This window comes from Sturnus vulgaris, chromosome 5 (assembly GCF_052056855.1).
Source record: "Sturnus vulgaris isolate bStuVul1 chromosome 5, bStuVul1.hap1, whole genome shotgun sequence".
NCBI classification, from domain to species: Eukaryota; Metazoa; Chordata; class Aves; order Passeriformes; family Sturnidae; genus Sturnus; species Sturnus vulgaris.
Window position 1 is genome coordinate 5,761,954 of NC_142247.1, and position 13,894 is coordinate 5,775,847.

Genomic DNA, 13,894 nt, shown 5'->3' on the forward strand with positions numbered 1-13,894 from the left:
CAGGCTCCCAGACAAGAGCCAATCCCTCCTTGTGCCAGGCTTTGCTGAAGCTGAACCCCCTGGCATACAGCACCCCCAGTGTGGGTGGCTGGGGAACCAACCTGCAGAAGACCTTGCAGAACCAGGTGAGCTCAATTACCCCAACATTTCCTGAGTCCACCCACTTAGGTACTGCTCTGGGGGGTTTTACACATCTTAAGGTAAAAGCATGAGGTACTGCCAGCCTGGTCCCAGGCTGCAATACCCATGTGAGCACAGTGTGCACGTGTTGTAGCATCAGGACTCCCACATCAATCCTTGGAGCAGTCTGAAGTTGCAGCAGAGCTGCTGTGTGTCCTGTGTGTCACAGAGGTAGAGACAAAGGGTGAAATGTCCCTTCTTTGTCCGTTTCCTCTGAAGAGAAAAAGCGAACAAGAACAGGAATTCCTGTGAGGAAACTAAGTAACGCTATCTGCTGGACCATGGTTTCTTGATAAAGGATAAATCATTTGACATATGCAGGGAAACCACACTTGGGGGCCTCTGCTGACTGTGCAGGAATATGATCTTGCAGGGCTATATATAGGATGCCTGCTCTGAGACCTGTTCCATTCCCAGATACTGGAAATGCGGACAGATATGGTACCATCGCTGAGAAATCAGAGGTTCAACAGCTCCACGGATGACATTGCAATTAAAAGGGATAAAAATTAAAAATACTATGCTCAGAAGGTATCAGTTTACGGTGAACTCAAGTTTCCAGTTTGTGGACAGTTGTTTGGTTTTAGAGAGGATGGTGTCCTGCTTCCAGTAAAGATATGTAAACATTTTCTTCCAAGCCAGAATGCTCTTCCTAAAGCTGCTGTCTCATGTCTACTGAAGCTCTTAGGCCTCAGTAGGACCTCAGAAGTGAAGGAAGTGAAAGAAAGTGAGTTCATAATCACATTTGTGGTGTTGGCTTTTTGTTTTAGTTTGTTTTTTCATGTGTGTGTGGTAGGGGTTTTGTTGTTGTTGGGTTTGTTTGCTTGTTTGTTTATTTGTTTTTATGCTATGTCTGTAGAATGCACTCAGAGCGCACCCTTTCTGGACACTCAGAGATTTGTGTTTCAGCCACTATTGCTCTGGTGTGACTGGATCTCCAGGAAAGAAAAATGTTCTGTGCAGTTCAACTGAACACAATCTGAGGGGAAAAAAAAAAGTCAAAGAAATGCTTTTGGATTAACAAGTTTGCATAGTTAAGACTACTTGAGCTGTTGTTAAGCTTTATGCTTCAGAGCTCTGCTGAGAAGCGCTGTCAGCTTCTGAAAGGCTGGAGGTCAGACTGGAAAACTCCTAAGCCTTGTCTGATTTGTGTGGGGAAGAGCAGAGAGGAGGATCAGACTCCAAGGTACAGGAACACAAACACCTGGGATGGTGCAGAGCTCCGAGGGCCGAGCGAGCCCATCTCGGCACACACAGGTCTGTGTGGCTCTGCTTGCTGCAATCCCCCCACCAGTGCCATCACTAACCCTGGGGAGAGCAGGATGAAAATGCACTGAGATTTGGGGAGTCTCTTTGCAAGACAACGCCAGCTGTTGGATTTCCAGCAATGATGTTCAGCAGAGGCTGCTCCGTATAGAACAGAGAAGACCCTGAACACCCCCAGCCATTGGAAGGCTGGGAGGAACTAGCTTTAGGTGAGTGCAGGACAGGAACCCAGAAGCAGAGATAAACTCTGCTGGTTCAGTGACGTTGATTTTACAGCTGTATCTGCCAAAGCCCTGGGCTGTGCCTGGCCGGCCTGCTCGTGCTTGGCAGACGCGCATGCGTCTGTCTGTCGCAATAAGCAGAAGGAAATGTCACTCAGCCCCACTTCCTCAAGGGTCTGTGGCAGACAGGCACCCGTGATCCTACGGAGAGGCTGCGAGGGAGACAGCAAGGTACAGATGTGCTCTGGGGAGTTCACAGGGAGCTCTCACAGGCCAGCTGTGGTTTACTTTGGAAGGTGTTGCTGCACCCGGGGCACCTTTGTCATGCAGAGCAAGGGTTGAGCGGGCTCATCAGCGTGGCAAGCACAAGGCTGGTGCCTTCAGCTCCCGAGGGTGGTGACTGTGCCAGAGAAGTGGCACATGCCAGGCTCTGACAGCCTTCCCAGGGTGCAGCTGAGAGGGGAGGGTTGGGCACACAGGAAGTTCAGGATTTTATAGCTTGTGGGCTTGGCTTTAAGGTCTGCTGGAGGCATCCCTGCTTGCACTTTGTCATACTGTAAGTTGTGTTTGTATCATTCTTCAGTTCTTCTTTTGTAAGGGAAAAGGGTGCTACTTCAGTATAAAATTTTCTCTGTATAAAGTTATTCCTATTAAGATATAAAAAGCAAATGTACAATTGCACAGGACCATGTAGTGAGATCTTCAGCAAAATGTGAAGGACACTACCTTGCTGGTGAAATATTTCTGTCTGCTTTTTAAGAGTTTCACCTCTGTTTATTTCTAGCTGGGGTTAGTTGGTGAGTGGAGAATCCCAGCATGGAGCAGAAATGCTGGAAAGTGGAAAGGAAAGTAGGTCACAAGTGGACAGTTTTGCAAGCTCATGTGATTAGGGCAGGCTTGGAGCCCCGAATCCCAGCAGGGGAGCTGGCAGGGTTTATCAGGGGTTATCTGGACTGGGGATAGAGGGAAGACAGAGGGGGGCAGCAGTGGAAAAAAGCTGCCTGGAAACATCATCCGGCCTCACGTCCCTGCTTTCCTTTCCATTTCCCCTCTCCCCACCTCCTCCCTTAAATCCCACCTTTCAAATCCACAAACTTCAAATTCTTCAGCCATGCCAGCAGCAGCATCATGGTGTTGTGCAGAGGGAGAAAAAAGGGACAGCCATGTCCGAAAGTTCTCCTGGTAGTGCTGGATCTCTTGAATGCCCTGCAATGGGAGAGAAGAATAATTGGGAGCATTTTTCTAGGACCAGGCTGGCCAGTGTTAGTGTGTACACAGGCAGCACTGGAACAAAGTCTATCTATGAAGGAGAGCCGAGTTCTTCCTCATTCTTTGTTCTGGCAGTCCAGGGCTGCCACGCCTTTGTTTTGTGGACCTTTGCACTGTAAACAGCTCTGTTGAGGGAGCTGCTCCTGGAATGATTTCCTCTCACTGGGCTTCTCTGAATACCCTAGGTCCCTGCCAAAGTACGAAGGGCGTCAGAGCTGGATACATGATCATTTCCAGTTTCTGTTTCAATATCGTGTTCAGATTCTTCAGGCAGCTCAGAGTAGCTCTGTCACAGACCCTTGGAAGCTTAAGGGCTGGCAGCTTTTGGCTTTGGATATGTGATCCATGATGGGCAGTGCTGTAGGGGCAGTAAGGTGGTGAGATATGTTTAAAAAGTGTTGCTGGTTCCAAAACTGGGAGATTAAATGGAGGATGAAGCACAGCAGGAAGCAAAGTAAAATCCCGTGAGTTGGAATCATTAATGGCTACCTGTTGCATCTTCTCTTTGTAGGTGCTGTGTCTGGGATAGAGTGCAGAGCAGAGACTTTTCTGGTAAGTAATGATATCCCCTCCTCCAAGTGAGAGGTGCACTCTCACTCCCTATCCTCAACAGGACAGCAGGGAAAAAATAATGGGAAAGTTCATGAGCTGAGATAAAGCCAAGGTGAACATTGGGCCAGACAGACTTGATGTGGGGGAAGTTAATTGATTGCAAATTAAAATAGATTTAAATTGTGAGAAAAGGAAATTAGATCACCTATTCCTCTCCTCCAGGGATTCCCAGGTTCAACTTCACTCTTTCATCCCTGACTTTTCTACCCCCTCCCATCAAAGCAGTGCAGAAAAGAAGGGAGATGGATGTTGTCCTCAGTCTGCAAGGCTTGCCATCTACTCCTCCATCATACTCAAAAATTTCCCATGCTTCATCATGGTTCATTTCCCATGGGCTGCAGTCCTTCAGGATTAAAGTGCTCTAGCATGGGTTCTTCTCCATGGACTGCAGCTTCCCTCAGGGCCTGTCCACCAGCATGGGCTTCTCCATGGGCTGCAATGTGGATCCCTGCTCCATGGACCTCCACAGGATGCAGGAGCACAGCTGTCTCACCATAGCCTTCTCTATGGGCTGCAGGGGAATCTCTGTGTCAAGTGTATTTTCTTAAAATGTGCTTTTTAGGAAGATTCATTTTAGGGAAAAATCAATGTCACAGGTCGAAGCCAGAGAGATCAGGGTCATTTCTGTGGTGTTTACTATGCCCCATAAACATCCAAACACCAGTTCCTCAGTTCTGGGGCAAACCTGCACTTCCCAGCTGGAGGGGGTCTCCTTTTTTGAGAAGTGAATAGATTTCTGATCAGACCAGGGATGCTGCACAGTTTGACAGCTTTGGAAAAGAGCCGTGCTTTGATCTGGATTTCTTTTCCAATGCAGGGCAGAGCAAGCAGCTGGTGCCCATCAGCTCATCTGCACTTGTGTTGTCTCCTGATTCATCTGTCTGCTTCTGAAATGGAGTATGTCTGGTATTGGCTCGATGATTCCAAGCAGTGGATTGAGTATGGGAAAGAGGTGAAGCTCATCTGCTGTTCATGCCAAAAGCTTTTGTTAAGCCATCTTTGCAGAGTTATTTAGAGCATGTTGTTCTGCAGCTGCTGTGTTCTACACGCACCGCTGGGTGCCCTTGCGGTGCTGCTCCAATTCCTGGCTGGAATTGTCTTCTTAATTGTCCCTCAAAGCAGGACTGGAACTCTGTGAAATCTTTCAAGGGACTGGCTTTGAAAGGGGGTGCATTTTCCAGAGTTGACAAACATCATTTGGCTGGAGCTGACCACACAGGCTGAAGGCTGCTTTGTTGCTGTTGTTAGAAGCAGCTGTGCTCGGTGGGGCACCCCCTCCATCGCTGTAGAACAAAGTGCTTGAAGCTGTAGAGGCTTACTTCAAAACATCATCCTGTCATAGGGGCCTGGGGAAACATTATTTCCCCACCCATTTTAGGTGACACCGAAACAAAAGGGTGGTTTTAACATTTAGCATTTCCTTGTTCTTTCTGCAGCACCCAGGTCACGCCACTGCCACTGTAACATCGGCATTTCTGGAGCGTGAATATCAAGCTGACAAGAATGGTGTTATTTTTTTCAGGGCTGGTTCTCAGCAGTATAAGTTAGACTTTGCAGGTGAAGTATCTTAAGTATTTTAAGTTCATTACGGTGCAGCTGGCTTGAAGGTTTTCACACCATGTTTGCCTCTCTTTGAACAGCTCTTCTTCCTCCTGCAAATTTTCTCCAAGCAGAATTTGAGCAGTAGGTAAATTTCTCTGCAGTTTTGAGATGCCCCACATGAGTTTCTACACTTGGGCATCTGTAAACAAAACATACCTGACAATATTGTACATTCAGAAGAGTTGAGAGTAAATGCTTCATGGCAAATTGGCTTATACATTTGTGTTTATACACCTGAAAAGGAGGAATGAGAAATCAGAGAAAAACTCAAAAAAAGGCACTGAAAAGTTAAAAGGTGAAGAAGTGAGCCTGTGGTGAACATCTTGCAGGCCACTTATGGGGAGAGAAAGCACAGTGCAGCAAACAAAAATTTAGGGCTGGTTGCACAGAGAGAGAAATGGGAAAATGAAAAATGCTTTCTGTTTCTAATTTATTTACCCATCTTAAAACTCCTGTTAGCTTTCCAAACTTTAAATGTTTCCTGGCATGAATAAAGAGTGGTGTTTCAAGGAGGAAACAATGGATAATTAGCCATGTCACACAGCATGTGCTCTGTGATATTGTTACAAGACCAAGAAGAGAGGGCAGGCTTTCCTTTTAGCACCATGCAGCAGCCCTGTGCTGCCAGGAAAGCCAGGTTTGTGGCTCCCATTGCACTGAAAACTCTTTCCTGCTGTAGGCCTGCCATCAGATGTGGTTTTCTCTGGCCAGCAGCCTGGATGTGAATAGCAGTGCAGGTGCAGTTGGAGCTTGGTTGCCTTCAAGTTTCACAGCCTGTGCAAGCAGGTGGTTGAATTGCTGATGTCCAAGTGGGAATGAAGTTTGCACTGGGGTGGGTGAGATAGAGCACCACAATGCAATATTCAGGGCTACCTCCTCTTTTATTTTTACTTAACATGGAAGAGCCTGTCCCTAGACAATGAATTATCTCATTATTGAGTTATTGTGTTTTTCTTTCAAGACATGGTCCAAACAAATGTGGTCTTTCAAACTCAAAGAACTGTTATTCGACTGCCTAAACAGTCTGAAGGTGGACAAGACAGAAGGTAATACACATTCATTGTTTAACAGTGTCTCTGGAGGAAAGCACCTTTCTGCTAAGAAGTTCCTCTTACCTGCCTGGAATGCAATTTTATATTTCTTAAATTCATATTTAGATACCTTTTCCTGGCTGGTTTAACAGCACATTTTGCAGTGACAGTCTTTGTAAATTATGCAACGCTTATGTAGAGCTCCCTGGAGGGACGTTTGGTGGCAGTCTCTGGCAGCTGTGAGAGACCACTAGAGTAGATCTGTTCTCTCTGTGAGAGCCAAGGCCACATAGGGCTGACACAACTGTGTCAGGAATATTTATGCCTTGATTTATGCCCCAACACTAATAAATAAACTGTGCAGTGATTAAGAGTGAGGGACTGCCAATCCCAAGAGCTGTGGTCCATATGGATGTCATCCCTTGGAAAGCTGAGGATAAACTAAAACTCAGAACAGGCAAATCCACTGAAATGAAGTGAATTAGAGGCACTTATTTGAGATACCTATCTTATGGCTTTTTCTGAAAGAAGTTCAGCTTAACAGAATTTGAACACATCTGCTCTAAATGTTATTTGTGCTACTGATTTATTTTAATAAGAGCTGTCTGTGCTTTAGAAACTCACCAGTATACAGTGCATGTGAAGCTGAGGGTTCAATTAAAGTGTTGGTTCAACCTAAGGTGTGTTCATTTAAATAGGAAACAAACTATAGCTAGTGAATAGATGCCTGAAGGCTGCTTTAGAGCTCATGGCTCTAAAAGAGCTCATCCCTCCAGAAGGGGGATTTGGTTAGGAGTATCACCAGCTGACGGGTTCCTTTTTCTGTTTTGTAGCCAAAACACAACTCTATCACATCCTGTGTATCCTCCACATTGGGACCAAACTGCACTACCTGAAATTGGGTTCAAGGTAGGACTTTCCAGCTCTCCAGTGGGTGGGTAGAGCTCTGTCCTGTACTGATTTTTCCAAGAGCATAATTCAAGGCAATTGAGATGTTACCAACTTTTAAATGTGTCTTGTAAAATAAGCAGCTATGATGTGAAACAAAACTGACAGTTTCATATTCAGAACAGACATGCATTTCCTGGGAGGCTCTCTGAAAACCCCTATGATACCACACAGGGTAAGAAAGGCCATTGCTGCTCATACCTGTCCTTTGCACTCTCCCAAGTCACTTCATCCTCTGATAAACCAGATTAATTGCATCTCAAGGGGCTATTTCCTCTGTCAGTTTGGGGCAGAATGTTATTTGCTGTGGTAAAACTGCAGCTGAGCTCTGTAGGGAAGGAGCTAGAATGTCAAATTAAGGTGAAACTTTTACTCTGCTTCAGCCTGAATACTGCTGTGCATTTCAGCTTTAGGCTACTCTGAACTAAAAATAGTCCAGATGTGGAGGTGCATCCTCTAAAGGAAGCTCACATGGGATTACACTGATTTCCCTCAGTCAGTGCCTGTGCTTCCACATGGAGAGTGATGCTAAAGGAGGGTTAACAGGAAAAACAGAAGCAGCTTGTGATTTTTGTGGCAGAGCTTTTCAGCAGCTGTAAGAAGGTTGATGAGTCCTTTGGAAGGACTGGGAGTTGTTACTTTCAGTATTTTTAGTGCTTTAAAAATTTTCAGTTGATACAGCTCAGCTATGATTCCCAAGAATACAGAAAAATCAAGATGCTGTTTGAGAAGACAATGAAAAATTACTGCATTGACCAACTGCAGAGGATCCAGAATCCAACACTTTGGGACCTTTTTCAGTGGTTTGTATCTATTTTATTTCATTATCCTTATGTATGAGATGACTGGTATCTCCTGATCTATTGTCCTCCATGGTCTACATTTGGAGCTGCCAAATTCAGCAGTCAGCTGAGGTGAGGCTGCACATATCTCTCTGCCCAGGTGTGGCTGGTGGCCCAGACTTATGACTGCCCCAAAACGTGGCTCCCTGAGTCTGAGGCTCCTCTGGAGCAGTCCTGGAAGGGGGACTGGGGCACCTCTCTCTGTGAATGGGTTGTTAGGGTTGCATCGGGGTTTTTTTGTGTGTAGAAGTGGGCCTTTTATCCCTAAGATAAAGATCCCTAAGATAAAGATGTTTGTGTGATTGTTGCTAGTGTTATCCAAAAAGTAAATTATTTTCCTTCATCATAACTGAGCTTTGGTGCTTCAGGTTTATTCTTTTAGTTTTAGCCTCTTCCACATAGGAGTTAAAAAAAAAAAGTTTCTTTGTTTTGTGATAAAGGTAGGGGCAGGGATTATACAATCTTCACTGTGGCTCCATACAGTTCAGTTTTATAATCATATTTATGTATTCAGGATTTATATAACATGGGAACTGACCAATTCCCAGACAAGAGATGTTTGTCTCTTTACTCTCTCATGTGGTATGAAGTTGTGGGTGACACAGTCCATAGTGATGCTGAGAACTTTTTGTTTTGCTGGCAGGAGCCAGCTGGTGCAGCAGGGTACCAACAGAAGTGCAAAGCAGACAGTAACCCCACTGAGAGTGGTTTGTGTCACTGTTCCTCCATGACCCAGAGGTAGGAGGAGTTAAGTTGGGAAATTTTCCTTGTTTGAACCAGGATAACAAGTTGTTCTTTTTTTTGGTCTTTTTTTTTTTTTTTTTTGATCTCTAGGCAAAAAGAAAAGATGAAGAAGATCCATCAATTGAAAGGGGTGGATGAGAGACTCCTATTCCATGGCACAAATCCCTCCCATGTGTCTGCCATCTGTGAGCAGAACTTTGACTGGAGACTCTGTGGGACCCACGGGACACTGTATGGAAAAGGTACAAGTGCAGAAGGGCATAGAGGCTGTAGCAACAGGGACTGCAGATCCCAGCCAGGCTGGGGGATGTGGGTGCAGAGCGACTGATGGTTCCTGCGCCATGTACACCTGCCTTTAGGGCACTCTCACCTCTACATCTGCATTGCTTCAGGTAGCACCCACAGCAATTCCATTCCAGGAAGGGTTAAAAACTCTTCTCTTTGCCTCAGGTAAATGCTCTTGGGACAGGTGAGACTGGGAGGCTGATGGTGAAATTTGCACTACAGTTTGTCACTACAATAAGCCAGTGTGGCAACACCTGCCAAGAACGTTCCCACACATTGTAGGGCTAGCTGGGATTGTTGGATTGCTGGCTGCCAAAGTGCTGCTAGCTCGTGTTTGTCCCTTGGCTGGTGTATTGTCTGACCTGTGGCTTTTTCTGCTCCCTAGGAAGCTACTTTGCCAGAGATGCCAGCTATTCCCATGAGTACTGTTCCCCTCGCAGCGGGCGCTACAGCATGTTCGTAGCTCAGGTTCTTGTTGGAGACTTTGTGCAGGGCAGCCCTGAGTACTGTCGCCCTCCAGCCAGAGCTGGAAATTCCAACAGACTGTATGACAGCTGCGTGAATGACCCGACAGACCCTTCCATCTTTGTCATCTTCGAGAAGCAACAAATTTATCCTGCCTATATCTTGGAGTACAGCGTTGAGACCAGCTGTGTGGTCCTGTAATGAATGGTGGAATGTCTTTTGAATTCACACTGAATAAATTACTCTTCAGTGTGTCTTTTTAAATGTTTGTTCGGGTTTAGTTGTAGCTTTAGAATACTTTTGTAATGCAGTAAACCAGTATCAATTTCCTGATGGTTTTGGGGGGTATAGTTTTTTGTTAGGGGCTATTCTTTCCCCAGAGGCAGTGCTAAACTTTAGAGTTCACCATATCTCTAGCTTGGAATGGGAATGTACCTGTCTTGCATACCATGATGCTGTGACACCTGCTGAGTTAAAATGACCTCGATCCACTGATACAGTCACCTAGGGTTGATTCCTGCCTGTGATGGTGCTGATATGCCAAAGGGCAGGAAAAGTGGAAGTACCTACATCATGGTGGTCAAGAGAGGAATCATGGCCTGTCTTTCAAGTAAGTGTCAGGAAGCTCCTGCATCCCGAAGGCTTTGTAATTAATGCTAGCAAAGAACTTTCCTTTGTTTCCTGGCCACATTGCTGAGAACTCTTCTTACCTGGTTCTTCTGTGTGAAGTCTGCATGTCTCTGTAACACCCTGTCCTTCCTCTGTCCCCACTGGATTTAGGTCAAGAAAAGCAGGGATATGGCAGCTGCTGAAGTTAGATCCCCACCATGCCATGACACCAGCAGTGAGAAGTCCATGGTGAGCTGAATAATGGCACAGAGCAGTGTCCCAGCAGGGCTGTGGAGCCAGTTCCTGCAGCAGTGAGTGGTGAGACACAGGGGCTTGGTGAGGGCTGGCTGCTGGCACGGCCAGCTCCTTCCCACCCTGCAGGCTGACACTGGTGGTGGCTGTTTTGGATTACCCTGCCTCTGCCTGGCACTTCTGATGATAGAGAAGTGCCCCACTGGTGTGTACTCCAGCTAGGATGGATGGTGGGGAAAGCTTGAATTATGAGACTTGGTGGATAATGGGATAGCATTTGGGATGACTGATAACATGGGAAAAAAATGAATGGTTTATTTTAAAACAGTCGTGATGTATAAATTGTAATTCAGCAGAGGAGTCACAAGTGGTTAACTTGTGATTGCCATAGCTGGGAGGAATGAAGAGGACGGCTGTGTGTAGGATCTCATCAGCTTTCCTAAAGCTGCCATCATCAGGCACAATCAGTGCCTTTAGAAAATTTGGAAAGACAGCTGACTGCAATAAGTCCCTAAGCTACACTGATTCATGCAATTCCATGTCTCACTGCTTTTGCAGAAACCTCAAAGTTGTTCTTTTGCAAGTTAGTGATCTAGTCTTGTCAGTCACAGGTGAGCAGAGAACTTTCCACACTATCATGAAATAAAAATGAAAGTCAATTAAAGTGGATGGGAAGGGACTGAACAGGGACCATTTTCAGCTGTCAGCCTGCATTGGTCTTTGCAACATTACACAGATTTCCTCCATGGCTTCATCAGCTTAAGGGGGCTTGGATGTGCAGCCTTTGGGCAGGACAGGGGCTGGGAGATGGAGGATTTGGCAAGAGTTTTGCTATTATACAAAGTACACTGTGGAATGATGCCCATGTACAAATCATCTTCCCCCATTCTTCTCCTCCATGACAGAAGAAACCACCCATCAGGTGGGAGAAAGTTGTTTCCAGCAAGGTGGGCTTCAGAGTATGATTGTCAAATTCATCAGGGGCAGGAGAAGGTAAGAAACAGCCTGCTTAGAAGCAGGCCAGCCACAGGAAAAGGGGATGCTGTTGATCTGAAAAACCAGAAACCAAGCACAGAACAGAGGACATGTGCAAACATGCACAGTTTGGAAGAAAATGAGATTTTCCAGTAAGTCAAAACGATTTCTGACTGCAGGGAGAGTTTCTCACAGCCTCCAGCTGCCTCCAGAATTAGGTGCTAGGTGTTATATTGAGAAGATCAGGCAGGGTCTGGTGTGAGCAGCTGTAAGAGTGTGCAGTGCTCTGGCACTGCTGTGGGCTCTGCAGGTGCTGCAGTACTGGATCTGACAGGGAAGCCCCTGGAGGAGCCCACACTCTTTCAGGGTCACCCTCTGCAGCTCTCCCTTTGTGCCACTGCCCAAAAGGAGCAGTCCTGCCTCCACGTGGGTGCTGCTGCTGCTTCCCTCATGCCCCTGCTAGATGGAGGGGAGCAGATGCAGGGCATGCAGGGATTGAAAACTGACCTACACAAAACCCAAACCCGAAATATGGATTTCAGCATGAGCAGTTTCCAGTTCTGCTTGTGTTGACACCAACAAGGAGCTGAGCAGGCTGCAGCATGATTTTTAACTGGCATAAGATGATCCTGAACCTCTAGCCCAAGCAGGTCTGGGAATATAAAGCTAAAAGACTCGAGAATATTTCAGCCGGCAAGGCACTGAGAGCAGAAGCTTCTAGTAAAAGTGAAAAGCAACTTAATCTTTGCATACTTCTTCATGAGACTTTTGTTCATTATCATAAATTTGCTAAATCTTCTTCTCAACCTGAACCTCTGGCTGCCCTCAAAGTACTGAGCAGAAGCATTCCTCAGCACCCTATTAGATGAGAAATGCTTGCAAACCATCAGCAAATTGTGTGCTAGTTGGCAGGCACCAAGCATGGATCATTTTAATTCACATTTTTTTCCCTGGGGGAAAAAAAAAAATCTGTTGAGAAAGGGTTAAATTTTTTCTGACTCATGCATGTGACTGACAGTTTCGCAGTCACCAAGGTGGTGATGGAAAAAGTCTGGCGTGAGGAACACTGTGAGTAGCCAAACTGATTTCTGAGGGATTTGTTTCTTCCTGTGTCAGCCAGACTAACACAGGAAGGGCAGGTGACACAGGAGTGGGCTTGTTCTGCAGCAGCAACCTCTCTTTGTCATCTCCTGGACAGGCTGCTGTAGGCATCAGCAGCTTCTCCAGTAATTTCTTTAGCAATTGCTTTTCAGGAACCAGCAACAATTCAGAAGGATCAATGGATGCATTTTGTACTCATATAAATAATGTAGTTTTTCTAAGTGTTCAAATGTACTGTCTTTGTCTCTTATCTGCAAGGATGTTAGCTCAAGTGATCTTTTCGTCATAATGTGTATCTAATTGATTTTATTGTGGTTCTCTTAGGCCTTCACAGAATACCTAGCTTTAACACAGCTGGTTACATATTCATGCAACTGGTCTAGGCTTTCTATTAAATAACACCTCAGCAAGTTTTCAGGCTTTCTTTTCACTTCGTGGTGCCGAGTTTGACTTCTCAGCATTTTTTAAGAAACCTTTTTAACAATTTTGACAGAATTTATTAGAGGATGATTAAACTGCAGAAACCTAATGCTTGATTGAACATGCTGAATGACATATTATTTTCCAAAACATTCAAACTGTTAAAAGTCAACCTGAGCCCTATAACCTGGCATGACCACTGTATGGGTGCCAGGTGAAGAAAACACAGATATTGTTCTTGGCATGACATACTCAACAACTGCATTATTTAACAAGGCTGTTTGTAGATTGAGGGAATAATGAACCCAGATCACTGTGGTAATGATGGGGACTGAGGGTTTGGGGAAGGCCAGGAGTTTTTAGTTAGGGGCCTGTAGGAGACAGGCCTCAGGCAACAGCTTTTTCTGGTTGTTCCTGTTCTTTTTCAGTGCCTGTTGAATCCTAGGCATGATTTCCCAGAGCAACTCAAACTGTCTTTACAAGGTTACTTTTACATCTAGCTTACAAATAGGAGCAATAGGGAAGGCTGACCTGGTTCTTATCCATCTGTTCTTAATAAGCTTAGATTTCCCTTCCAGATGGTTTCCAGCAATGTCAGAGGGCCCATTAATTGGTGTGCCAGTGCTCAGCCTAGAAATACTTGGGAAATGTCTACACATGATATCCCCACCACTGGAGGAAGCTTTGTCTTTACTCACTCCCAAGGAGAAGTTTTATTTCAGTGTGTGTTCTGTAAATAATTTTTCTTGGTCTATATCTTCAGCTTTGGTCTCCTTAACTATATTTTATTTTCAATATAGTTTTCTATTTACTAAGTCCAAAGGAGGTGTTGGAAGTCACATTGGTCTCTGCTTAAACAATTTGTGCACCCTTTCATTCTTGCTTCTTGCAGGCTCTTTCTGACTGTATTTTGCAGATAGACCCTTGCATCTTCCAGTTTGCTTTTCTGTTAAAAATTCCTGCAGGTTTATGGGGCTTTTTTACTATGGTCTGTAGCATCCACCTCAAGCTGTGATCCATTCTGCTGTCCTGAAAGCCAGCTGGCCTTTGTTTTGTCTCTCAGTTCAAGCAA

The 13,894-nt window shown here is 45.4% G+C and overlaps 1 protein-coding gene across 6 annotated transcripts; it reads left to right on the plus strand.

Moving 5' to 3' along the window:
- Positions 1-1,532: 1,532 nt before the first annotated feature.
- On the plus strand, positions 1,533-9,729 carry LOC106849392 (protein mono-ADP-ribosyltransferase PARP12-like). 6 transcript variants are annotated; one of them, XM_088164687.1, is made up of 10 exons: positions 1,779-1,898; positions 3,448-3,488; positions 4,366-4,500; positions 4,985-5,105; positions 6,112-6,196; positions 7,015-7,090; positions 7,250-7,304; positions 7,802-7,932; positions 8,806-8,957; positions 9,386-9,729. In XM_088164687.1, exons 5-10 carry the CDS (start codon positions 6,127-6,129, stop codon positions 9,664-9,666), a joined length of 765 nt encoding a protein of 254 aa, XP_088020813.1. In that variant the 5' UTR covers positions 1,779-1,898; positions 3,448-3,488; positions 4,366-4,500; positions 4,985-5,105; positions 6,112-6,126; the 3' UTR covers positions 9,667-9,729. The 6 variants fall into 6 exon arrangements, with proteins under 6 accessions (XP_088020809.1, XP_088020813.1, XP_014725451.1 ...); XM_088164683.1 differs by lacking the exons at positions 1,779-1,898; positions 7,250-7,304 and adding an exon at positions 1,533-1,655; XM_014869965.2 differs by lacking the exon at positions 7,250-7,304.
- The last annotated feature ends 4,165 nt before the right edge of the window (positions 9,730-13,894 follow it).

Excerpts from the sequence above, each read along its gene's own strand:
- LOC106849392 (XM_088164683.1), top strand. The coding sequence starts at position 4,441 with ATGGAGTATGTCTGGTATTGGCTCGATGATTCCAAGCAGTGGATTGAG. Across the intron at positions 7,091-7,801 it reads TACCTGAAATTGGGTTCAAG|TTGATACAGCTCAGCTATGA; the intron begins GTAGGACTTTCC and ends AAAAATTTTCAG. Across the intron at positions 7,933-8,805 it reads CTTTGGGACCTTTTTCAGTG|GCAAAAAGAAAAGATGAAGA; the intron begins GTTTGTATCTAT and ends TTTGATCTCTAG.